A 27,148-nucleotide genomic window follows, 5' to 3' on the forward strand; every position below is an offset into this window, starting at 1 on the left:
AGATTACCTACATTCTTGCATCATTAGATACTTTCGGCATTAGTTACTTATTAATCAAAGTATCAGGTTACCACTTTCTGGTGTTAAAAGGAGGTGCTCATATTTAGTTATGAGAAACACATAATTATTTGTTTGTTTTTATGTTTACAAAAACTATATATATGTATATATATATATATATGTATATGTATATATATATATCAGATTTGTATTGGATAGCCATAGGATGATCTCAAAGAATATAGACAGAAATGTTTTAAATTTTAAAATAATATCTGGGAGAGTGTAAAGAAATTCAAGATGTTGTGATTTATGAATGGTCAGGCAGGACAAGTGTAAGAGTTATGTAGGAAGGAAAAATGCAATCAGGTGTACTCCATGAAAACAGCAATTCTTATAGATCCCTTCTAACTTGTGAACTTGGCAAATACACAGATTTCTTGTGCTTGTTTTTAATTAATTTTAAGATTGATCTACTTAAGTAGAAAAATAATCTTATGGCTATGGATAGTCCTATCTATGGATATTTGAGCCTGGATTAGTCTCCTGCCATGATTAGTCCTAATGAAGCTTAGAAGTTCATGTATTATTTTTCTACCACTGGGAAAAAGCAGCACTCCCAGGGCTGCCCTGTGGAGTGGTAAAAACTGAAATGGGCTCACTGTATATAGTGATTACCTTGGAAGAGACCACCTCAGACTTTTAAACCCTGTTATCAGTTTTGTCAAGTTTCATCTGCAAGAGCTGCAAAAAATGTAACATTTACCCCAAACTTCAATGTTTCTAGTTTTCAGCCGTGTTTTGTCTCCTCCACCAGGCTCTGCTGAGGCCAGGGGGAATGCCGGCCTTTGGGACCAGCTGGCAGCTCTGAGGTGGGTGCAGCAGAACATTGCCAGCTTTGGGGGCAGCCCCGGCCGTGTCTCCGTGGGCGCCGCGCGCGGAGGGGCCGATGTCACCAGCGCCCATCTGCTGACGGACACAGCGGGCACAGAGCTCTTCAGGAGGCTGCTGCTGATGGTGAGTCCATTCCTGCTTCAGCCTCACCGCCACTGGGAAAGGATGTTGCTGCAGAGATGAGGATGCTGCAGTGTGTGGGTGCTGGTTTTATTTCATCCATACCCTGCCAGGGCTGTTGTTGCTGTAGTTATTTTTCATCTCACCTGTGACTGTTATCTCCAGGAGCTGGATGCTTCACCAGGATGTACAAGAGATGCACTTTGGTGTTTGGTTTACTCATAGTAAGAATCCAGTTTTCGTCACTGTGGTTTTTTGTGTGTTATATAAATAACCTTGTTTCGTAACCTGGAGGTACAACAGCTTACTTTCCATTCCATAAATTTGATGTTGCTCAGCAGCTTTTAGACCCTGAAACTGATGAGCCAAACTCCCACATGTTCAAGTATCCAGTCTTTTTATCGGATCTTAAGACAGATTTCATTTAAAAGAAAAAACAAGTTTCAGAGAGTAAAATCAGTTTACAGATGGGCTTGTTTCCTGTCACCGTAGACCATTTTCTCAGTCACTCCAAGTGATCCATATCCTTACAGCCTTTCCTGTGTTGAGTCTCAGGACTCTGATACCAGTTTTGTCAGCATCAATACTGCCATTTATCTTCACAGCCTCAGTGTGCTCTGAAATGAGGCTTAATCACCAGAGGAAGTTTATAAATCCATCAGAAATGGTACTTGGGCAAAATGAGCTCTGCTAGCAGTGCTGCCTTGGAACAGTGAGCAGTGGAATAGAATTCTTGGTTCAGGAAGCTGAGGGCCCAATTAAATAAAATGCTGCCTTGATTATAATGACCTCTTTATTCAGTACCTAATTGTTCTTCACTGTGTCCTGGCTTCAGGAAACATAACTTGCTTTTGCATCCCTGTGACTCAATATGTTTATTTTAATTGCATCACTCTAGTGAGGAAGGCAAAGGAAGTTTTTGAAAATTGCTGCTTATTAATTGTTTTTTTTTCTGTCATTATCAGATAATTCCTCTCACAGTTCCTAAATTTTTAGTCAGCTCTTGACATGAAATTTAATTTGCTAGAAGACCCAGAGTACTTTTCTCTCAGTTTCCTCCTACTCTGAAGTCACAAACCCTTTACTGACATGGCTGAGGATGGGACCCTGTGAAAACTGTGGCAGGACACAGTGCAATTTAACAGCTGAGCCACTTAAGGAAGGGAAATGCCAGGACTTCTTTGCTTATTGTTGCTTCTAGAAAGTAGTTCCACATTATGTATTTTCTTTTACAAAATAAGTTTAAACTCATTCTTTCTCCTACAGCAGAACACTGATAGAAAACAGTGGCAAGAGCAATGAGCAGACAGGTGCACCAATTCTGCCCACTTTTTTAGTGTTTATATATTTTTTTTTCTGGGACTGTGAAGATGACTGTCTTGGCAAAACCAGCATCTCCACTGAGTTCAGAGTAGTGTTAATTTCAGATTTCAGAGTAGTGTTAATTATTTATCCTGACAGCTTCAGAGTGGATTTAGTTTTCTTGTGAAATACACTGAAAAAATGAAAAGCAAGCAACAATAGAAGTAGCTTGTAGCTTAAAAATATATTTGATTTTTTTTAAGTGTTGACAAAGTTGGTTTTTCACTTACATCTCCTGTAAAGGGATGTGTCTGTTTGTGTTCAAAGACACCGAAATCATTGAGTACTTTTAATTGTACTGTAAAAAAGGAGGTGCACACAGATTAGAATCATGAAACTGAGAATATATATCAGATATACATTTCCTGAGGGAAAATCCCTCAATAGAGCTCTTCTGCAAAAGTCAGCTTTGTGCTCCTTGTTTCTGTATTTGTTATGCATGATAAAACCATGCTGTTCCTGAGCATGCGGAGAGGGGTGGTGCATGAAACTTTCTTTACTAGAAAATGTGCACCTGAAATAGCAAAATGCTTTTGAATTTCCTGTGTCTACGCTATAATAGCTTTTGCTTGGAACCAATCTGAAAACAGATTGAACAAAATCAGTGCAAAGCTATCACAGGGACTTTTTAGAATTTATTTCATCTTTCAGTAGTATGATTAGAAATAAGTGTTATCAGTAATTCTGGTCTTGTTTTAAATGGCTTAAGAGCATTAGCCTGGCATTTGACTTCATTTTTTTGATCACTCAATTAATTTACCAGGGTAATGTTGATGTGGATGACTGGATCAATGGTATGGATGGCAGGGGGCTGCAGAGGGCAGCTGTGCTGGGTGTCCTCTCCAGGCATTCCTGCTGGGTGCCAAGGGCAGCTTCCAACCTTCTTCCACCCAGTGCAAGGGAACACACCAGGTCGCTCCTGGCCATGGAAGCAGATCAGACAGTGGTGCAAAGAGAAGGTTTATTGCCCTTCTACTGCAGTCAGGTGCAGAGTTCTCTGACATGGACCCTAAATATCCCTGATACTGGTAATTAGCTACTTTTTAGATCCCCTTTCTTCCCTCTTTTCCCATCTCCTCCTTCTCTCCCGTTACCAGTCTCATTCCCTCTCAGACAAACCAACCACCTCTCTTGGTTACTTTTTTGTATGATACCATTTCATAGGTAATGTCAGATTTGTATAAAATCACCTGTGGGCTGTTATCCCTTGCAAGCTTGTGTTTCCCAAAAGGTCCCCAAAATGCCTTCCAATTAACTGTAAAAATGGCCAGACCTCACAGAATTTCCCCATAACCATTTGTGAAATCCAGCCATTCCTATGGCACATTTAATTAGTTTTTGTCACTTTATCATGTCATTACTGTGGGGATGACAGTGTGTCTGCATAGGTCACCCAGGGAGGCTGAGGAGTCTCCATCTCTGGAGGTATTCCAAAGCCAACTGGACATGGTCCTGGGCGAGTGGCTCAAGGTGACCCTGGTGGGGCAGAGGATGTCTGGGGGTCCTTTCCGCACTAAACTGGTCCAGGATTGTTGAACCTCTCAATGTCAGAATGTTTTATCCCCTTCTCACAGAGTGTGTCTGAGTGCTGCCAATTGTGTGGGCTCTGGGATTCTTTTGTTACCTTCCATCCAAGATACCTTCTGGCACTGGCATTGCAAGGCTGGCTGATTGCACACCAGGTTTCCCATTTTCTAAAAGGAGCACAAAGTAACTACTGAATATTATTTTAATGAATAAATACAAGTCAGGACTTAGAAATCTGAAATTCTCCCCATATACATTTCATGGATAAAATGCAGTCACCATAATGTATTGATTATCAGTAACAGTAATTGGATTGTACAAATGCCTAGAGCTCTTGAGTGTGTTTTGCTTTTTGGAGTTCAATGTTTACCAGCCAAATTATATTAGTCCTTTAAGTCCTGAAATATGTTTAAACATTTGAAATATTTTGATCTCTGAACCATCCTTGCTAGTGCAAATGATTGGATTGAAACTATCTCAGCTTGACAGCCTAGATTGCCACATTTTACACACTCAAACAAGAGTGATTGCTTGGTTTAGAAAGCAATCACAAGCAGATTCAAAGGAAGGTACTGGAATGGCCTGCCCAGGAAGGTGGTGGAGTCACCATCCCCGGATGTGGCACTCAGTGCCATGGTTTAGTTGAGGTGTTGGGGCATGGGTTGGACTTGATGCTCTTGAAGGTCTCTTCCAACCCAGTCATTCTGTAAATTCTGTGAAAATGCTATGTACTGTTTTATGACTTAGAAAAGTGTACATACCAGTAAAAAAAAAAAAAAATTTAGGAAACCCTCTAATTCTTGATTTGATGGGAAGTGTAATTTCTCTTTGACATAACACTTGTCAGACAAGAAATGAGAAAAATCTCTAATATCCACTGTTACCGATTTGTTCCTTAGTTTAATTATTTTTAAAGCTGCTATTAATATAAATATTATACATAAATATGTGGCTGACTTCAGAAGTCAAAGTTAAAATATCTCCCTGTACACATAAAAGGTCACACCTTTGCAAGCCAACCTTTGCAGTTAGGCACAACATCATCACATCTTACTTTTCAATTAAACCCCTCTTTGTTCTCTGTTTGTCTGCTTTACTATGAGCAGCTGAATTGCATGTTTGGATATGCCTGAATTCCCATCTCAGGTATAAGTAGGAACTGCTTTTCTCAGTGAATTAAGCCTGTTCTTAATTTTGTGACTATTTTATGACACTGCAGGCCATTGCCAGCAAGTGAGTTAAATGCTTCTTGTAAAGTCAGTGATTTTAATTTTCTCTCCTAAAAGATAAGTATGGAGTCACTATAATCAGGTGTTTCTTGGATGCCAGATGTTAGATACTTTCTTGGGGTTATTGATGTCTCTCTGATCCATTCTCAATGACAATGGATAAGTCTATCTTGAGAAGAAAAAATGCTCCTTTTTTCAGTGTACATAGGTTCTGAAAAGCAGGTTTTCAGCCTTGTGGAGGGCACCAGAGTCAGACTTAATTTAAGTTCTTGAGCTGCAGTTAGTTCTTCCCTCTGCAGTCACCTCTGTACAATGCTGAAGAGTCGCCTGCATCACTTGGCTTTTGACTTTGAGTCTATCAGTTCATCCTGCTTGTGAACCAGTTCTGGTGCACTGGGGACATTCCCAGCATATGCCATGGCTGGGATAGCACCTTGAGAAGGTCTTCAGAAGAGGAAATGCAGAAGCACTGCTGGTGTTTAGTCACCAGCTTAGCAGTTTGTATTTCCCAGCTGTTGAAGGATGGCAGGACCACAGGATGCTCTGGTTTCTGTCCTAACTCGTCAGTCTGTGGCTCTTTCCTGTTTGTCTTGTATTTAGTTGTCATAGTATCTAGGTGGCAAGGGAAGGGCACTCTTATGTTTGTTCCCTGTGTATATGAGAGATTGGGATTTCTTCTTTCTGGCACTTGCAAAAGAAGCGTTGTCATCCTCAGTTAGGGAGAGGTAAGAAGCGATGCTTTCCCTCAGGCCATAGCTGAGGCAAGAGTCATCTATTGCTGCCAGGGTGCTCTTGGTATCTTCAGTCACCTCCAGCCTTTAAAAGAACAGAATTTTGTTACCATTTCAGCTACTTGAACTGAGCCTCTTGGGATAATATTAACAGTTGTTAAACCTAATAATGTTATTTGTGTTGTATAAAAATATTTCTGCCTCATAAATCACTGAACATTTCTGTCGCTTAGCATTTCTCAAAAAAACATTACCACAGTAATATATAAATATTTTTTGGCACTTGAAAAGAAAGTATCATCTATATTCTCTTCTTAATCTGTAGGAAAAATGACCTCAATACTGCACAAAATTTTCTTGTCTTCATAAGCACATGAATGTTTTGTGAAGAAGAGTAGCGAAGGGAAATTTACCCTTCAAAAGTAAAAGGTGCTTTTGTTTCTGAGGGTGGCTGTTTCCCCAGCTTCTGAAACCTGACCTACTTTCTCTTGTGGCAGTTGTGATATTAGAAATCTCATGAATTGGGCTGTGTGTCAAGAGAGACACAACAGGAAAGGTTTATTCTTGGACGATGTGTTCATTACACCTGTGCTGTTCCCTGGGTGTGGGAAGAGAGGGGAGCCACTTCTGCCTGCCAGGCTCGCTTGTGAGCCCCTGTACATCAGTGGGGATGGATCAGCAGTGGTGGGTGTCACTGGGCTTTGTGGCCCAGCTCTCACTCCTCCCCCGTGGTGAAAGGACTCAGGAGTCCCAAAGGGACTGAACACATGGATAGCTGGATAGGAAAAATGATTGAATGCTAACAATACTTCTTTCAAAGTTAAAACCTAGATTATCAGTTAGAGAGCTGCACATTCAGTTTTCATGGGTTAGCTTGATGTCAGATTGTCCAAACTTTAAAACTGCTTTTTTAATTTCCTTTAGAAGGAAATAAATAGCTATGTGTTCTGTGTTGCAAGCACAAGTATACACATGGCTGGGAGCAGCCCTGTTGTTTCTGGCAGCCTGTGCTGTATGTGGTACCTGTGAATGTTTCTCCAGTTGAAATTTTTATTCCTCATCACCACAGGAGGAACTGGATTCATCTCGGTGTTGTTGTTAGTGCACTGGGTGAGACAGGGTGTTGTAAGGACACAGCAGAGACCATCAGCAACTTCTGAACAGAAAATGAACACACAGACAGTTAATCTTTGCTTACTGTTTTCTTTCCCTGTTGCATGCTCAAATAAACAGTTTTGGATTCAGCAGCAGCAGTCAAAAGTTGTGTGTTCTCAGCAAGGATGCAGTAACACAGGCTTAATTTTTCCTTTCTTCATACCTTGGCCTTTTAATTTTTCACTGGGCATATTTTATACACTACAAGTGAGGAACTGAGACACAGAAAGTCAATGTGACTTGCTCAAAGACTAGGAAGAATCTTGTGACAATAGAAAATTAAACCCAGTTTTTCTGAGCCTTCAGTGAGTTCTGCTTTGCTTCCTATTGTCTCAGCCATGCAAACTGAGTGTAAAAAGGAACAGATTGGATTGTGTGCACACCTACTCTTCTGTGGAACATGACTGTGGAATGAATTGGGGTTCCCATGTCACCTTCATCAATGGTTCTGTGCTCTACCCTCTTCTTGCTCCACTAGGAACATCACAGATATTCTTCTGCCCAAATAGAGAACATGATGGCTAAATGCTGCTGTTCTACAACTCTGAGACTTATTTCAGAGTGAGATTTTGTATCTTCCTATGGTGAGGGGAGGAGGAGACCTAAATCTGTCTCCTCTTACACCTTTAACTCAAGTGAAAATGTTAGTTGTTATAAGTTTTGGGTTCTGCCTCAGCCCAGATTTTAGGCTTCAATTGTTTCCTTCTTTCTAAATGGTGAAAGGTGTCAACTAGCTAACATGTAAATACATGTGTATCTACTGTCCAAATTCTTACTCTCTTTATGTTATTGGACTTGAAATAATTGCATTTGCTTGTTTTGAATGTGAATGACTTATCTCCTCAGTTTATCAGTGTACTCTTTGGCCATCGTACTTTTTCTTTTACCTGTGAAACACTTAGGAATGGAATCTTCACACCTTTAAAATTACAGAGTACCCATTGCTTGTTAAAGCATGGAACCTATTGTTCTCTTGTAACTTTTAAGCAATTTGCTCTTTGCAATTTCCTGCCTTATTTTAGGACATTCTCATTATGACGCATAGTAACAGCAGCCACTTAACTGTGTTGTTTGTCAAGTTACCTTTCTGAGACAGGTTAAATTCCCATAAATCTGGAAAACTGTCATAGAAAAAGTGTCATCCACTGGACTGACGTTAGTAACAGTGGCACTGACTCTGCAATTGAGCTAAGAAGCTTATAGCATTTCTGAAAATTTTCTACTGCAGATAAGGTTGTGTGCTGTAGTGGTTCTTTGGGGAAATGTAAATAGAAACCTGGTGTTGCATGCCCTGAAGCTATCTGCCTGCCTAAATGGCAAATAAATGAATGGCAGACATCTTCATGTTGGCAAACAGAGTCAGCCAGGAGTTGCAATCTGTCTCTGGAACCCAGATCTACAGGTACATGGCTTCTGTACAGCTGAACATTTTTGTATGCTCACACTTTGGCTTTAGCTGTGCTCATAGAGGGTCTGCGCATCCCTGACCTGTGCTGACCTCCAAACTGCATTTGGAAGTTCTTTATGAACCCCTAGACCCTGGTGTTTGGCTCAAACAGTGTTATTGACATGGCTATACAATATCCTACAAAACACCAATGCAGACAGAGCCCATCTGGCCTTATTTAGCTGAGTTCTTGTATTGATTTCAGTTATACTGTTAAGGGCAGCATATTTTAATTAAGGATGAAAAATGAAGTAAAATGTATAAACCAAAACTTTTTCCATTGCTTGTTTTGTGGCAATATTTGCAAGTCTTGGACATAAGCAAAACTTCTTGTTCTGGATCTTTGATAGATAGTCTTACAGTTGCCAGTGGAAAATTTGTTTTTTCTACACTCATTTTTACCTGAGTAGTGATTGACAAGGTCTTCAAGGCACTGGAAGGTTTGTCGTGGAGAGATGTAATACCAGTTATTGGGGAGGCGGAAGATCCTGTAATGTTTCACCTGCCTGTGCCTCACTGACAAGGAATATAACCCTGGAGAGAGAGAAGAGCTAATTACACCAAAGTAGGGCTGCTTGGGTGTCTGTAGCAGAATAGAGCATCTGTAAGTTGTGGTGCCATTACTCAGAACATCTCAGAAATAGCTGAAAAAACCTAAGTAGCATCTTGTATTTCTTATTATACTTTATAGATATACATAAATATAACATGACCTGAGATTTTGGTTGAATTAAATTTCAACCAAATTGAATTCAACCAAATTTTTTGGTGTTCTTTTCCTTTATTACTGCTTGCATGGGGTCTTTTGAGATGGCATAAAGGAAATAGAACTTCACAGAGTTGTTTGCCCTCCACTGAATTGGGAGACCAGACTCCCAGGCTGGTACTCTTCTATGTACAGTTTTGAGTAATGCAGTAGCTGAGACCTGGTAATGCAATCATGGCAGGAGATGACCACTTTGGCTTTTCTGTTTCTTTGTTTAGAATTGTTCTGCAGCATTTATTGGCAAGGACTAAATACCAATCCTAAATTTATTTTAATTTAGTATAGATGTTAAGAAGGTAATTGGCCTGTGGTATGCAAGAGGTCAGAAGAGATGATGTGTTATTCCCTTTTATCTGTAGTATGATGATATTAAAATGCATTCTGGTGCTTCAGAAAGGAAGACAGCACATTGCACATGAGAGATTTGTTCAGCCTGGAGAAGAACAGACTGAGGGGAGCCCTTATGGCTTATTGTGTTCAGCACCCTCAGCAGGGGCAGCAGAGGGGCAGACCCTGATCTCTTGTCTCTGGTGACCACTGGCAGGACCAAGGGAATGGCCTGAAGTTGTGTCAGGGGAGGTTTAGGTTGAATAGCAGGAAAAGGTTTTTCTCCCAGAGGGTTTTTGAGCCCTGGAACTGTCTCCCCAGGGCAGTGGCCACAGCAGCAAGCCTGACAGAGTGCAAGAAGGGCTTGGACAATGCTCTCAGGCACATGGTGGGATTCTTGGAGTGATCCTGTGCAGGGTCAGGGGCAGAACTCAGTGATTCCTGTAGGTTCTTTCCAAGTCAGGACATTCTATGATTCTGTTTCTATGTCCCCATTGAAGAAAATAAAAGCATAAAGTTGGTACAATATAATTCCCATGTAGCAAAAGAAAGAAAATAATATTGAAGGCCAGTGAGTTTTAAAAAGAAATAAAAGACCTCCCTCGTTTATATAGTAAACCCTTATCCACCACCCTCTAGTACTTGGTGTGCATTTTACACCTTCTTGAATCAATCCTTTGTGGACAAAGGCAAAATTGTGACTTTTCCTTCATTGAAAGTCCCACTGTCTCATCAGGTTTGCATGCAACCAAAGTAAATAATTGTGTTTAAACAACTGAGTCTTGTTTGTACTGATTCCTGTGGAACTTTCCATGGCCATCAATAACCCTGTTTCCAGTAGGTGACTGGTAAAGGCTGGCACACTGCACTGGGTGCCTTCACCTTCCCATTATATGCCTTTTCTGGTTTTGGACTGATCCATATGAAGCAGGACAGGGAGTGAATTAAAGAGTTGTAAAACAGTTAATGCCTGTGATCAAGAGGGAAAATATCTGTATTGTCTCACCTTTCCTAGTTTCACTTTCTCTGATCATGAAAGAGCCGACCTTGGTGTTGGGCAGCTGTAGAAGTTCCTCTGCTTTTTCTCTTCCCAGCCCTTCAAATAACCAACTGTGAAGCAGAAAAAACAAATTCTGAAATTTGGACACCAGTGAAACAGTGAGCAGCATGTGGCTGTGAAAGTGCTGCATTAGCCAGGAAAAGTGACTGCAAAAATAACACTGTGGCTTTCTATAGTTATTCTCTCATCTATATTCAGGCATGTTTCCCCAGTTTATGGAGAAAATTTTGCTGGTTTTGAGTTCCATTAACCTTTGTGAGGTTAAGAGAAGAGTAATAAGATTTGGACTTATTAGGGAAAACAAAACTTTTGGGGCTGCTTTGATCTGTATTTCTGGGTACAGATTCAAGTGGTATATTGATGACATCTGTGGCATTAGTTAAATCTCTCTTTTTCATTTAAACCACTTTTGTTAAACCCAAATTGTATCATAAATAAACCCCAAATAAGTTGCAATTATTTTGCTTCTTCTAGGGAACAGTCCAACCATTTCACTTAATGGGCTTTGTGGATAAGGGAAAGTGGAATTAGTCCTACAAATTTCCACCATAACTTGGTGCAGTGCTGTGTTTTGCCACAGCCAGTGTCTCACCATGCACTTGGGCTTGCTCAGCTCTTCTAGACTTATAGAATAGAATGGAATTATATTTTAAAGCTGTTCTCATGTGTTTGATCCAGCCTGCTGTCACTGAAGTTCGACAGTGGCTTCCATTACCCCACATCTGTGCCCTGCCTTTGGGAAAGCATTGCCTTTTCAAGATATGTAAAAGCATATTAAAATTGAAACACTTGCATATTTTACAGTGACATTAACAGTTCATATCCTTAAAATTAAACAGGTATTAAAAAATTTGCCAGAAAGCTTTTAAGTCCATGCTTTAATGTTTTTTTGGGTTTGTTTTTTTTTTTTTTTTTGGTTTTTTTTTTTTTTTTTGGTTTTTTTTTTTTCCCTGAGTGGTGTCTATGGCAACAAGAAATGTCTGAAATTTCCTTAGCTCATCCAGTGAGAAAGTTTGCATTCTTGAATGACTTATTAGCATTTCTATTTGTTCTTTTTGGGCTGTTTTCCATGAGCAAAGCTAGCTAAAATTTTACTCTATGCAAATATTAAAAATCCATTCTAAATAGGTTCTCTTCATCAATGTCTCTAAGTAAAAGATCAGTCCATGCAACAGATTAAAGATATTAAATATCTTATATGTGATTTGAGGTGGTTTTGCCTCTTTCCAGCATTTAAAAGAAGGATTTTCCTTTTCACTTTGTCTAAATTTATAAGTGGATTTGAGGTTCTCAGTTTTCAAAAGATGTCTTTTAGACTGTCAGTAAATAAAATTTCTGCCTGCCAAGTCATTATTGGCATTATTTGGACTATGACTCAGAGTAATCAGAGGAGGATATGTAAAAATGTAATTAAAGGCTATAGAAATGCATTTACTTACCCATGATAAACCTTTGCTACATATTTTCCTGGGATATAATTTTCTCGACCTGTTGTAAGGGAATGGACTCTCCACCAGCCTCCTTCACTGTGTGAAAGCAAGAGAAGGGATATTTTCAGATGTATTTTCAGAGCTTCTCATCATGTGGAAGTTAGTGAAGTTACACAAATTAGCCTGCAACCTTTTGTGTGTGCTTCTGAAACTGTGTATTCAGAAAGGAGCCCTGTTTGATTTCATTTAGAGGAGTTCCATTTCTAAACCTTCTTGAGAATTAAATGTGGACACAGAAATGAGCTACTTTGTTCCATTTAAATTACGTAAGTAATAAAATATTTTTCTGCAGTTGAAAGGAGAAGGATAAATATTCAGTGGTTAAACCATGCTGTGCTCTGCCTTCCCACAGCTAGACTTGTACTGGTGTCCAAGATATTCAGTTTACAGCTGAGAGTGTTGTGTCTGAACAGCCCTGTAACACCAGGACAGAGGATCTGGGAAATTGAGCCTGTCAGCTTGGAAACAGGCTGTGAGTCCAACTGAACCTTTTTTTGTGGTTCGCTCTTTTCCTTGTCTTCCATGAGCAGCAGATCAGACTCCAATCAAATAGACCTTGTAGCTGAAGCTGCAGGCATATCTATTTCCCCCACTATGTCTTAAGTTATTGCTGTGATACTGAATTCTGGCTTTTACTCTTGAATCCCTTCAGAAACAAAGGGGACCAAGAATTTTCACAGGGATGCTGCAAAGGATCCCTGTGAAAATTCTTGGTACAAGAATTCTTTAGTGCAAGGATCCTCATGACTCTTGGGTACTTTGCACCTTCACTTTAGGAGTTTGAATCCAAGGAACTGTGTCTTATTTAAATGCTGGTTTTGTGGATGTTCATATAAATGCTCCCAAAATAATGTCTACCCTGCAGGTCAGAATCCCAGTGTGTGTCAGAACAGCTGAGTTGAAATCACTTAGGTTAAATGTCATGAGTTAAAGCTTCTGGGACCATGGTCTAGAATGTCTGTGCTGAGGAAAAAGGGAAAGTTTTGGGTTTGGGTTTCTGGATGAAATGAATTTATCTATAAGAATTTTAGTCCTTTTCCCCAGAATTCTCCTAGACAGAACTAAGAATTGCAATATGAAAAAAAAACCAAACCCAAAACCGAGAGATCTGTCATCTCTTTCCTCCCAAACTTTAATATTACTAACCCTGAAAAATCCCTATGATGATTTAAAATCCCAAAGCAGCTCATCTCTCCTGCTGCAGGAGCTACAGAAATTATGTATATTGAGGTCAGTCTTGGAGGACATTTGGTTTGATTATTGCCAGCCAAATGCAGTTCATCTGGTAATGAAAGGTGCCTGACCAGTGTGGAGAGTGTGAATCTGTGCCAGTGGTGCTTACATAAATCTGCCAACCCAGAGCAGTCACAAATATCTATGAGGAATTGCATTTCCTATGGAGGTGCCATATGTCCTGTTCCTGGCAGGATTGCTGGGGCTGATTGCCACTACACATCATTACTTTGGTAGAAGGCTGAGAAGCTGCTGTTATAAAAGCAACTGAAAAGCTGCTGCTTGTGCTGACTCCTCTGTGGTGACTCCTCACCACTTGTGCTCTAGTCACAGCTCCTTTTTTACTGTCTTTTAGTTCTTTGAATGATCTTGGAAAAAGAATTACTGCTTATGAGCAGGAAGAGGCTTCAGGCAAGAGGATGAGGCTGACATCAGCATGTACCCCAGCAGGGGAGAGCAGGTCCTTCATCAGGACACTGTGATTTGCATAGAGCTTTGGACTGTCTTGTTATCTGTGAACAAGTTCGTGATTCAAAATAAGAGGAAAGTTCCCATCAAGGCTTGCTCTGGATGTAATTTATCCATCAGGAGAAGCCCTTGTTCACTGCACAACAGACAAACATATCAAAACCTTCTGCTGCCAAAGCCTATTCTTTTAGAAGTTGTTCCTGCAGTAGATTTTACTTTGCAGCACATGTGTACATATAACATGCCACACATATAGTTCCCATTGATGTGGGCATAGGCAGCCCTGCGGTGTGTGAGGGCCTGTAGCTGATGAAACCTAAGAGTGAGGCTTTGAGCTGGAATTTCCAAGCTAAAGAAGTTGTACCATGTCATGTATGTTCTGCAAACTGCAGCAAGGTTTATACTACCAGAAGCTGACAGAGAGAATCCTCCTGGTTTAGAGGAACTCTCCATCAGCAGAAAATTTATCTGGTGGTATTGTCTGAGTCTTGGGTGGAGGAAGAGAAAGCACTGTGTTAGCAGAACATAGGTGCAGCCATTCTGGGTCAGACCAAAGACCCTCTAAGCCTGTGTCTTGTGGCTGACAAAGGCCACTGCAGGTCATGGTGGCCTGGAGAAGAGTCTGAGAATTCATCAGCCATCCGTGATGCTTCTCTTGAGTATTTCTCTCCTCCAGCCATTTCACTATCTGGTTGAGAGTTTTTAAAATTATTTTAGAAGTCCTCCAAGGATTCCTCTGCTGTTAATTGTCTAGTCTCCCATTGAATCCATTTGCTGGACCAGCTGCAAAAACGAAACCTTTCATTTCATTTTTAGCAGTGCAAGTAGTGGCTGTGGGGCTGAGTAACTTCCAGGAGGTCACTGTGTGCTGCTACAAGCTGTGTCTAGGGGAACATCAGGGCTACTTTCTTCTGTTTTTTGTACACATGCTCATTCTTGTGTCTGGCAATACTGCACTAAGGTTATGGTCAGTCTGAACTAGTTCTCAAAAGCCTGTGTACTTCTGGGGCTCCTAAATTTTTTGAGTGGAACTGACTTAGAAATCTGTCCTTTTTCCCTCACTAAGAAAATGCAGAATTGATTTAAAACCAGAAAAACACCCCCTCCCCTTTTTAAAATTTTTTTTTACATTTGCCTCAAATAGGGATGAAATTCTAAGACTTAATAATAATGGAGTAGTTAGGTTAAGAAGGGTGAGAGAGAAAATTACAGACAAACTTGACATAAATAAATTCAGGGTGATTTTCATTTTCTATGTGATTCAAACTATTTTGGCTCTTACTCTGTTTTCCATTACATTTGGGGAATACTTTCTTATAATTACTTTTCCAAGCAAATTGTTCTGAGTTTTATTTTAGAATAGAGTCTGAATCCAGCTTGAGAAACCTAAGATAAATGTATAGATCAAAGGACAATATGTAATCTCAAATCCTTAAACTACATGGAAATTTACACTATGGCTGGGCATCCTTCCCTGAAAATTCTAGACTCAGTTCATTTTGCTGAATTGCATCCAGTTTGGGCCAGGTGCATAAAAACAGAGCTTTGCTTCAGTTGTAATAAAACCTAATTTAGAAATAAATTGATCAACTTACTCTGATAGCACACGTAGCTTTTCCCCTACATGAAATATAGGTTGGCTTATGTCTGCTGAAGGATAGTCATAGAGAACAGCAAGGAAGTCACTCTCCTGACCTGTGAAAGAAGAAATAAAAGGTCACTTAAAACAAAGGTAGTGCTCTGAGACATAAATGGATTTTTCTTTAAGTGTTATAGATTTTATGTAGTAGGTCAAATGGGGAAAAAGTCTCTGAATGTCAATTAATAAACAAGGAGCTAAAGAAGAACCTATAGATTTATAAGAGGACTTTGAAGATACTAGAAATGAAAAGTCATGTGGTTAATTGTAAGCAACTAAATTTAGACCACTTTTTCTAACAATTACCATATTTAAAGGACATATTCAGCTTGAAACTAAAAAATTAGTAATTATTTAGAGTATTAGGAAGTAACCCAGTTTGATTAATGCCACTGTCTCTAATTGCCTCTAGCTACAGTTTTGTATCATTAAATTTAAGAGAAGGAAGATGCATGTTGAATTGTTTCATAATTTATACCACTGATACTTTTCAAAGGTAGTTTAGATCAGGGTCAATGAAAGTGTAGCCATTATTGCCCATTTCCATAACTTTTTAAAGGAGCTTAATGATCTGCCAGCGCACTTTGTTCTCAGCATTGCATGGAGATGTGCAAGAGCTTCAGTGACAGAAAACAGGCCCAGAAGTGTTTTAGATGGAACCATTGTAAAATGGCAATTTGCAGAGCTGAGGTCAGCAAAGAGAGGAGAAGACCTTTTACATCAGCTGCAATGAATCTGGGACTTGCACCCTGTGTAGGACATGCTGAGTTTTCTGGGTTTCTGAGGGGTAGAGCACTATACCCAAGACTGGGATCATCAAATTTGAAATGCTCCTCATCTTGCTAGAATCTGTGGTGCTCAGTAAATGCTGGCAGCTGGGAGGTTCAGAAATGTGTCAGGGTGTTTTGAGCTCTTTGTCACAAGTCCTGGCAAGAGGGATGGTGCCATTCACTGTCTGCATTTCTCTTGGAAGCAGTTTCCCCCTCTGCACGTCTCAGTACCCTCCATGATCTCACAGGGAGACAGAGCTTCCCTCTGCCTCCACCAGGATCAGCACCCCGGTCCTTAGGAGTACCATCTAGCAATACATTTGCAGATGTTGTTTGATCTCCATTCTTCCCACTCTGTGCAGCCCAACATGTGCAAATATGGATGTGAATTCAGGGTAGGACAGAAAGAAATTAGAGAGATAGAAACACTTCTGTATCCTGTTAGTTTTTTTCTCATTTAATATGGATTTTTTGCCAAGTTCTCTTTAAGGAAGACAGCTTTTGAGGGAAAGCTAGGTGCAATACCTGAATGAATGTTCTGTGTTTTTAGCTGTGTGTCTCAGGGCCTTAGAAACAACTCACAAAGATAATGGTAAAAGGCTGAAAGAAACATGAAGGAAAGAAACTCAGCAGGTTACCCAGAGAAGTTATGGATGCCCCATCCCTGGAAGTGTTCAAGGCCAGGTTGGATGGGGTCTGAGCAACTTGATCTAGTGGATGGCATCACTGCTAATGGCAGTGAGGGTGGTATTAGATGATCTTTAAGATCCCTTCCAACCTAAACCATTCTATGATTATTTTGAGAGCGTGTTTAATATCAACATTACCATGATTTTCTTAGTTGATTAGTGTCACTGAATTAAGCAGGACTAGTCCAGTACAGCCAACCACTGTGATTAGTCAAATATAACTTGTTATACACTTAGTTCAACCCTATTGAAGAAATTCTGTGCTAAATATTTGATGGCTGCCTTGTTCTGCATAGAAAATCAAATGGCACCTTCCTGTCTCTGAAGCTACTTAGTACCTGAGGCTAATAACACCTAAGCATTGGCACTGAGTCTTTCTTGACAAAACAAAATCTTTATCCAGGACTACTAGAAGAAATATGGGCCAGAAGATGCATTTTAAAAATAGCAAATAAGCATTATAGCAAAATGAGGATAAAGTTCCATCACTTAATTTCTCAATATAGGTTATAAAACATCATGTAATGCTACAATGAATATAGTTATTTTTAGCTTAATGCCTTTAGCATTGCTTTTTAAAAAAATTATGCTGTTTATTTAAAAATATTCTGCTTCCATGGTGAAAGAGTGGAAAACAAGTGCTTTTCTGCTCCCCTTCCTTGTGCACTGTCATTTGCATTTCATTATGCACTGTGGGGAAGGTGATTTTTTGTCTACTCTAGCAAGACCTGTCTTACTTTGCTTACACTTTCATATTTATATTAATTTTTGTTTCAATTTTGCATGTAATTTTTAGTTCTGAATAGGAAGGAATATATCAGAGTGTTATTTTCCACATCCATGCAAATGTTACCTCTTGAATTACATAAAGTTATATTAAAGTGAAAGGAAAGGAGTGAGCCCCCTCCTTCTTTTCTTCGTTTTGATTGGTATTAAAGTCAAACCTCACTGGGTTTTTTGGTCATGCAAAATGCTCCACCACGCTGTACAGTATTTCACAGAACCCATGCCAGCTCCTTACAAACACAAAAGCCTGGAAACAGGAACGAAACAAATTACACGCTTTCTCCACTCCTAAATTTCACAGTGATCTAATAGATTTCATCTGATGAGCTCCCCACACTTTCAAGATGTAAAAGAAAAAAGATTTGCCTGAGTTTATCTAACACAAACTCTCCTCCACAGGGCAAGTGGAGGTTACATCTGCAATGGAACAACCCAAAAGTTAGAGTGGAAAGATCGAAGCACAATCGTTTCCACTGCATCAGGTGTTACTTCTGGGTGGTTTTTTTAGGAATAGGAAATGAATGTGAAATACATGCTAATTTTAGATGTCTTCACACCCACATGTCTTGCATAGTGTGAGACTGAATATTGTATCCTTCAAATTATTCATTGGGAATGGAGAATGAAGCATTATTTGAGCATAGGCAGAGCATCTAGATCCAGGGATCCAGGTCATTGCCCTCAAAAATCTGCTGTGCTGGGCACTGACATGATCCATGTCTGGAGTGGGAATGAACTCTTTGGAGGTCAGCTCCATGCCTCATCCAGCTTTACTGGCCAGCAGAAATATTATGATTTATGGCAGGGCTGCACCAGAGAGGGAGAAGGAGGGCACTCATCTGGGAAACCGTGCAGCACCACAAGGTGTGGCTGCGGAGTTACACTTTGGTACCCAAGCTAGATCTAAACCAGCCAGCTTGGGAACTGAGATTTGTGCAGGTGCAGCCCAAAAGAATTAACCCTTGATTCAGGGTCCCAAAGGAGGACCGAGAGAGGCTCACAACCCTTGATGACCCCTTGCTGCTCTGCTCACTCTGTCATCAGTCCCTGGGTTGTGTCAGGAATGCCTGTCAGTGTGTGAGCATTTGGGGTGCAGTTATTTCTGGGTTCCAAATCCTGCTTGGGAAATGCAGCTTATACACTGTTCCCTTTCTCAGGGCCAAGACTGGCACACTGGTGCTGAGGAAAGCACAAGGTTTTGCTTTCAGAGCACACGGGGCTCATAGGGGTCTGGTGAACCCTGCAGACCATGTCTGCAGACTGCAGTTATCTATTTTCTTCCCCCTTTTTGTTGGAAACTCTTTCATTCTTTCCCTTCTGTTTCAGTCCTTCATTTTATTCAGTCTCCCTGAAATGAGCGAGTGACAAACCTACTTCTCCTAACAACTTTTTCAACTATTGAAAGTCCATGGATTGGATCCTTCACCTCAGCTAAATGAAGTCTGTTCCTGGCCTGGTGGAAATCTTTGGTTTGTGATATGATTTGGAATTTGATCTGCTCAGGCAAGCAAACAGATACAAACCCACTGGATGAACCCCAACACACACTTTGGTACCAGGTTCATTTTTTCATTGAATTTGGATGACAGTACTGGTGTTTGTATTCCCAAGTTTCATTAGCAACATCTAAGCCATTATGAAAGATACTGGTTTGATCCAGACTAAGAGATGGATGGATCCAAAGAACTATTCAGGCTGATAAATCCTAGAGTCATGGAGTAGTTTGAGTTGGAAGGGACCTTTAAAGGTCATCTAGCCCAACCCTCTGAAGTGAGTGGGGACATCTTCAACTGGATCAAGTTGCTCTGAGCTCCAACCATCCTGACCTTGAAAGTTCCTGGAGATGGGGCGTCTACAACCGTTGTGGGCAACCTGGTCTAGTATTGCACCACACCTATTATAATAATTTTTTTTCCTTATCTCTAGTCTAAATCTATCCTATCTTAGCTTAAAACCATTATCCTTTGTTGTATCACAGTAAGCCCTACTGAAAAGTGCATCCCCATCTTTCTTATAAGCCCTCTTTAAACGTTGAGAAGTGCAACAAGATCTCCTGAAGCCTTCTCTTCTCCAGGCTAAATAACACCAACTCTCTCAACCTTTTCTCATAGGAGAGGTGTTCCATCCCTGATCTTTTTTGTGACACTCCCCTGCCTTTGGATGATTAAACACGGGTGTCTGGTGCGATTTTAACTGTGAGAGTGTCTGAAACATCCCTCCAGCCTTGTCAGATGCCACTGCAACTACAGGAGATTTGTTCTCTCCCCAGGTGGCAGCAGGTGGTCAGGCAGGACTAACAACCCCTTTCTAGATGTGCTAGATGTGTAGGAAAGTTCCAGTAGACTGAGTCCTGAATTCCTAAATAGATATTTCCCCATTGTAACCACTGTGCTATCAATGTTTGCAGAGGTGTGTTTTAGGGATATGTTATATTTCCATCATAGAAAGGGTTGCAGTTGTTTTTAGCCCTGCTAAATCCTGACTTTTAGCACATGCAGGGCTAGGACAAACTTGGTCACAGCTATGGCCTGCTCATCACCAAGGTCCTGCTTTGAGTGAGTGCATGTCTCTGTTTTGGTGTTCATATGTGATATTTGTGTCAACAGTTGTTGGGAATATCAGCATAAGGCACTTTTCTTCACAAAAAAAAAAAAAACCAAAAACATTAAAAAAATTAGCAATTTGCTGAGTAGTTTTTGGTCTCTGCTATGTTCTATGTTAGGATCTAGGGCTGCAAGGCTGCACATCTCGGTGAGTTCATAACCATACTAAGAGCAGGGCTGGGTTTCCTTGCAGCAAAAATCAAACCAGGCTGATTCCCTATCCTTATAATAATGAGCAGCCCAATAGGAAAATCTTTGATGGAAAAAACCCAAAATCACAACGCAACAAAACACAAACAAACAAACAAATAAACCTACTTAAAAAGCCCACCCCAAACACAAAGGAAAAAAAACAAAACTGCTTTCTCCTCTTCAGCTATGGGGAGTGATTTCTTGCAGCTCTAGTGCCAGCTGCCTGTATTAGTGCACCAGGAGGGCTGAGACGCTACTGGCTCTCCACCCACTCACTCACAGTTTGTAGTAGCTGATCACCAAATCCCTTTTCCTTTCCCCCTCCAGTGCATGACCTCTACCAGCCTACAGAGGTGGCAGGGAGGGATTTGCAACCAAGGTCAGATGTGTTATATTCTCCTTTGGCAGCTTGCCCTGGGAAACTTGTATTCCTCTCTAGCCTTTATGGATAAATCTGGTGACAGGTTGGCTGTGTGCTACTTCTAATGCAATTATCTGACAGTGGATGGACATAAGGTTCAATGCAATACATCATTAAAGCTTTTAACCTTAAATGAAAGAACGCCAAATTTCAAGGATAAATTTAGATAAAATATCACATGCAATTATGTCAAAACACAGCATTCCTGGTTTCTGAAGTGGTGTTTCGGTGCTTTCTGATTTGGAAGGAACATCTTTCAAGGAGCACCAGCAAATAATACGTTTAACATTTGGGGTTTTTAATTAAAGTGCTTCTTGGAAAATGAGCTAAAACATAGCTAAATATGTCTGGTGGATGCCCTCCTTCTGCCACAGCAGCCATGCACTCGCCTGCTCCTGTCAGGCGGCTGAGGAGCGACACATGGCTGAGTCTGTCGCGTACTGCGAGCGGCTCTTTCTCCTGAAGCAATGAAATGAGTGAAATGAGTGAAATGAGCTCTTACCCGTTTGGCTCAGCGTGTTTGTTTCCTCAGATGCTCTTGGAGCTTTCACAGTGTTTCCCATTGTGCTTGCTAATTCCGTCAGAGTTCTTCGGAACTAAATCAAAGCAGACATTGAAATTTAACATCACAATAACACCTGCTGTGCCAGCAGATGAGAAATGACCTCGTTTGGGCGTCTCCAATTTCATACAGTTTTGCTTTTGAGAACTCTGGTGTCAAATTCATGCAAGAGTTTTACATACTTGCTAAACTCTCACCACTTTGGTGCTTTTATCAGGGGAATAGCAGAAAACCGCAGCTAGGGAAGTTGCTCAGAAGAACATGATGTAGTAAAAGTTTCCATTACCAGTCCCTCAGCACAATAGGAAGTAGCAGCAGAGCTGTGCCCATATGGGCATTTCATATACAAAATGTTTTTTTTCAGCATTTGGGGTTCTGAGGCTACAAAGATCTACTTAGACTGATGTCCCTGGTTTTCAGCACTGTGTGTATATTTTTCTGGTTTACTACTGAACACAAAGAACACAGTTTGGTACGTTTGGGCTTTTTTCTGACACAATTGTGCCCTCAGCAAATGTGGGCAATTTTTTTTAAAGTAACACCTTGCCTAAAAAAATGCTTGATTTCAAATCAGTCCTCCTGCATAAAGCCAGCCAGTGAAAATTCTTCAGATACCTGTGTTAAAAAGTTTTGGTGGATATACAAGAGCCAGTATCAGACAATTGTGGTACTAAATAGTGTGAGAAGAGCAGTTCTTTCTCATAGCTTTGCTGCAGCCATTCTAATTCTCTCTGACAGAGCACAGAGAGATAAATATTTTGAATGTGGAAGGTGTATCATGCTATGGTATATTTTCAGAGGCAGAAGACAAAAAGCTATATCTATTTAAAAGCTGTTCATTAAAGAAAAAATACCACCAGCTGATGGGTAATTATTTTTTAAGAATGTATTTCCGTCCATTGCCCTGTGAAAATGATAACAGGAGCTCTAGCAGCATTGTATGAGTATTTTACATCTTGTGGCCTTTTCTAGCTTGAATATTTCAAAGATGATTACTGAATTTGGTGTGGTGCTCTTCACTTACACATGCTAGAGCCTGATGAGGGTCAGTCAGGCAGAGAGATGTCCGACCTGAGAAGTAGAACCACGGACATCAGCAAGACTTTATTGCTAATTGTCTTTCAAAATAAGATTGTCAGAATTTCAGTATGTTGATTAATAGAGTAAATTTTTAACATCTTAGAGACAGCTTAGGAAGACAGAATTTTATCCTACAATATAAAATGCCATTCAAAGGAAAGAAAATTCATCCCTTACCAAATGCAAGGAGTTCAGTGCTAGAACAGATGGTAGTGCACAGTTTGACTCCACCTCATCTGCTTTCCAAGCTTCTTAGTGCTGTTCCCAAAGGCTCTTTGCTAGAATTCTCTATTCCACAGGCCAAATGGAACATTACCCCTTTGCTTTATGCAGTCAGAACTGGCTCGTGGCACATCTGGAGGGTGCAGCTGTGCCAGTGTCTTTCTGACAAGCATCTGAAACCTACTTTCACAAGAACAAAAATGTGTTGCCTGATAGGAGAAGTCTAGAAGCTGAATAAAACAGCGCCCTTAAATTTAAATAAACTACTTGCATATTCACATTTTAAAAATAGGTCTCTTTATAGAAAGCAAAACAAAAAATCTTTCTTCATGTAAATGGACCTAAATTTCTAAACCTGAAACCAGAATTCACTTTGTCAGGCAATGTCTGCTTTCAAGATCATAATTTTCTAATCTAATTATGGGTATTTTTCTGCAAGACCCAATTTTAAGTTGTTGAACATTTTTCTTACTTGTATCCCATAAAGAACAAGAGGTAAACCCATAGGAGTAGTGCAGCCAGTATTTTGACTACAGATATTATAGATGTTCATGGCTCATCTTCAAATCAGCCAGAAAAATTTCCTGGGCACAGCAATAGAGAGCTCAACAGGGCTGAAAATGTCAGCCAAGAGAGTGAGATAAATACCTGGGCTGATTAACTCTGCTGAGCTCTGTGCTCTGGTAGATGCATTTTTGCAGTAATTTGGAAGAGGGGCTCAAATCTTGCTCAGCGTATAGAATCCAAGCTGCAGTTATCGAAAATGTTGACAATTCCAGGTAGATGGCAAGAATGACAGCATAAATATCTTATGTCCATCTATAATTTTGACACGTGCAATTGATATTTAGATGAGAATTGCTTGAATTTTGTGTCCCAAAAGTGTGTGGGGGAAAAAAAAGTCCTACCTTTAAGTGCCATTTTATGCTGGGTTTTGTTATTTGAGGCTTGGAGAGCAAGTCATTCTACAAGTGTCAGCCTTGTGACCAGTGACCTTTTTCCTCCTAATTTCAGGTATGCCTGAATCTTTTTGGAAAGAGATATGTAGTATTTCTGTGTGGTGGAAAAACTTCTGAAAATTTTATTTCAGGCTTTCAATCTTTCTAAAAGCATGGCACATTTCACCAAGGCACTTATATTTTTCTAGATGGTGTTTAAGGATCTAAACTCTAAATGCTGTTTTAGAAATACCTGAAGTGTTTCTGCAGGGTTTCTTATACATCATTTGCAATTAAACCACTGAGGCATTAAATACTGGACAACAGGGAAGTTCCTACTTTGTATTTTTGCAGAGCACAGCCTGATTCCCTTCTGCCATATCAGGCATTGTTCTCAAAGGACCTCTGGTCATCAGAGCACTATGTGCAGCTCCCTGCTGCTGCCTTAGATGAGGAATAATCTGGCTTGTGGAAAATGCAAAGGTTATAAAGTGCTTTCAGTGCAGTGAGGAGCAGTGACGTCTCGGGCTTTGCCATCATTCTCGTGTCGCTTTTCCATTTCTCATTGCATTTTCCATGCTCTCTTACTGTATGGTACCATGGTAGCATAAAGTCCTCAAAGGGACAGAGAGTTCAAGATGCTCTCAGTTTCAAAGCAGGAGTGCTCATTGAAAATAAAAAAAATTAAAAGCTCTGACTCTTGCTGTTAATTCACTTAGCCAAAGTGACTAAAAGGAAAATGAGACATCAGACTAGAGTTTACTACTAATGATATTTGTCATTATGTGTATGGACAGAGTAAAGGTTCCCATAGTCCAGTCAAAGGTTCCCATAGTCCAGTCAAAGGTGGTGGAGTGAATGTTCTGAGGTATGACTCAATGTTCAGATATTGAAAATGGGACATGGAAGTTTTGTTTGAAATAGGGAGGCAAAAATTGTTTCTACTTGTTTGCTAGCAATGGCATGTCACTAGAGTAAGAATGTTCAAAGTAGTATCACAGTTTCTGGAGTAAGAATGTACAAATTAGCCACATTTCTAAAACAATGGTGGGCTTTGATCTCAAGTGAGGGATAGAACTTGGTGGCTTAAGTAGCTTGTGCTTATATTGAGTTATTGTCTGCACATTACAAATCCATTCTATCGCTGCATGATAAATTCTTTTGTGGTTTTCTGAAATTTTGAGACACTCTGCAAAACTAGACTTAATGGAAGCTTTAAAAATGTCATGAACCAGTTCTTTTCATTGAAATCGATAGAAGAACAGTAACAGTTTTATAGATTATAATCTTCTGAAATAGCAAATTTGCTACAGCCATTGCATCTCACTTGACCTTATTGAATCATAGAATAATTTGGGTTGGAAGGGAGATTTAAAGGCCACCTAGTCCAGCTCTCTCTCCATGGACATTTGCAACTAGATCAGGTTGCTCAGAGCCCTGTCCAACCTAGCTCTGAATGTTTACAAGGATGGGGCATCCAACACCTCTCTGGGCAACCTGCGTTTCTCCGTCCTCATTGTAAAAACTTTGTTCCTTATATCTAAACTTGATGACAGAGTTTGGGGTACAAGTAGAGGTGCCATCCTTCTTTCACAGGAGCAGATAATTATGCCAGATCCCAAGGAAATAATTCACTGAGGGTGATGTAGGAAGAACTAAAGAGAAATGCTAGACTCTAAACTCACTGTGTCTTTCCTACCCCAAGCCCGCTGGGCTGCTGGGAACCAAAATCTATCAGCAGCCCTCAGCAGCCACCTCCTTGGGCTTGCATGAAAATTTGGTTTTAACTGTTAAGATCACATTTGCAGTGTTCCAAGCACTGGCCCTTCCTCCTCTCCCCTTTCCACTTGTGCACATCATGTCAGGGAAGGGTGGTCACAGGGCTGATGTCACACACAGCTGTTTGGGCTTAGGGACCTTTGCTGGCAAAAGGAATGTGAGGAAATATCTGCAGTCTCAGACCTGGTCTGTGCCCTATTTATCAGAACTCTCAGCAGATATGAATTCTTCACCTGTCAAGACTGGAATCCCACTGACCTACATCGTGTGACCCCAAACCTGTGGTACAATTTTCCCCTTCCGTTCCTGTGTGCAGCACATGTAGCAATAACTTCCTCTTGCAGAATTTGTTCTCTGAGAAAACATGCTTCTGCAGCAGTTAAATAGCATGGAACATGTGAAATTATGCTCCTTGGTGAGAACTTTGAAAAAGTTATATTTAATATTATTGAGAATTAGTTAATATAAAGAAATGGAAGTAATAAGAGGAATAAAAAGGCAAGATAAGCACATGAATAAAACCCTCCTATGAGGAATACCATAGACTAGTAAAATTAGAACATTTATCATTCCTGAGATGCTATACCGTATTTTATTTTCCTTTCCTGATATTCACATCTATATTGCTAAGGTCTTAAAATTTAATTCTCAATAAAGTTCACAGGTAATGTCTGAATCTCATTTAGCTTGAAAATGAAAGCACTGGCATCCTGTTATTTTTCATGTGTGAAAAGTAAAAGCAAAACAACTTAGATTTCAGAAACTGTATAAATTTTTTGGTGTATTTCCCTTAATTGATCATTAATCAAAATGAACATCCTTCCAGCTTTGAGGCAGTTGTACCTTTGCACTTACAAAGAATAACATAATACTCTCATCAAAGTAATTCAGAGACACATGCAAACATGAAACAACACAGAAATACCACACTATCCACACTTCTAACGCTTTGAATAAAAAGCCCACTAATCTGTGGGCTCATATTTTGGTTACAGTGAAATGCAGTTTGCTTTAGCATAAGGTTTTGAGCATCTGTCTTACTCTTAGGTTTCAGTAGAAATACTCCTTGTCCCGTCTATCTTTAGTACCATTCCTTATGAAAAGGATCAAGGCAGACTCTTCTATTTCTGCCTTTGGTGGTACTTGAAATCCCCGGTCTGAATCCTGTAATTGTTAATGAAATAGAACACCCTTGTATATAAATAAAATGGAAACATTTGGTCTTGTACGCAGCTAATGTAAAATATATCACAGCAGTGATTACCTTTAAATGCTGGGCATGGCATTCCAGGTTGCAGTGTTCCTGAGAAAAGCCGTAGTCATAGCACTGCTCTCAGGCTGCCAGCAAGGTTTAGCTGATCAAGTGGAGGAGCAGCCGGTCGAATGAGAGTGTTGTGAAGTTCACGCTGTCATGTAGAGCAGCATTTGCCAAACAGGCCACATACTTCCTCTCTGAGAAATAAGGAAGGCTCAAAGTGTTTGCAACAGATGAGGTTCCTGTTGCAAGTCACTACTGAAGGCACATTTTATCTATGGGCTGAGAAAAACAGGGAGGTTTTCAATGTATTGCATCAGGGCTGGTTTCAGCAGATATAAAAAATGAGGGGAAAAGCCCAGTTTGCATTACTTACACAAAAAGGGTTTATTTTCTTTTCTTC

At 40.2% G+C, this 27,148-nt stretch overlaps 2 protein-coding genes across 3 annotated transcripts in view; one reads left to right on the top strand and one right to left on the bottom strand.

Moving 5' to 3' along the window:
* TG (thyroglobulin) overlaps positions 1 to 27,148 on the top strand; it is a 152,098-nt gene that overhangs the window by 86,434 nt on the left and 38,516 nt on the right. The window contains exon 41 of the mRNA XM_026790985.2: positions 818 to 1,017. Within this exon, the coding sequence (XP_026646786.2) occupies positions 818 to 1,017 (200 nt within the window). The remainder of the gene's footprint in view (positions 1 to 817; positions 1,018 to 27,148) is intronic.
* On the bottom strand, positions 4,129 to 26,992 carry SLA (Src like adaptor). 2 transcript variants are annotated; one of them, XM_005479610.4, is made up of 8 exons: positions 26,755 to 26,988; positions 21,412 to 21,505; positions 15,405 to 15,504; positions 12,058 to 12,144; positions 10,565 to 10,668; positions 8,868 to 8,999; positions 6,887 to 7,019; positions 4,130 to 5,948 (listed from the first exon to the last, which is right to left on the bottom strand). In XM_005479610.4, the coding sequence occupies exons 2-8, from the start codon at positions 21,470 to 21,472 to the stop codon at positions 5,729 to 5,731; spliced, it is 837 nt and encodes a 278-aa protein (XP_005479667.1). In that variant the 5' UTR covers positions 21,473 to 21,505; positions 26,755 to 26,988; the 3' UTR covers positions 4,130 to 5,728. The 2 variants fall into 2 exon arrangements, with proteins under 2 accessions (XP_074413418.1, XP_005479667.1); XM_074557317.1 differs by lacking the exon at positions 21,412 to 21,505 and having other exon boundaries at positions 4,129 to 5,948; positions 26,755 to 26,992.

Source organism: Zonotrichia albicollis, chromosome 1 (assembly GCF_047830755.1).
Source record: "Zonotrichia albicollis isolate bZonAlb1 chromosome 1, bZonAlb1.hap1, whole genome shotgun sequence".
Taxonomy (NCBI): domain Eukaryota; kingdom Metazoa; phylum Chordata; class Aves; order Passeriformes; family Passerellidae; genus Zonotrichia; species Zonotrichia albicollis.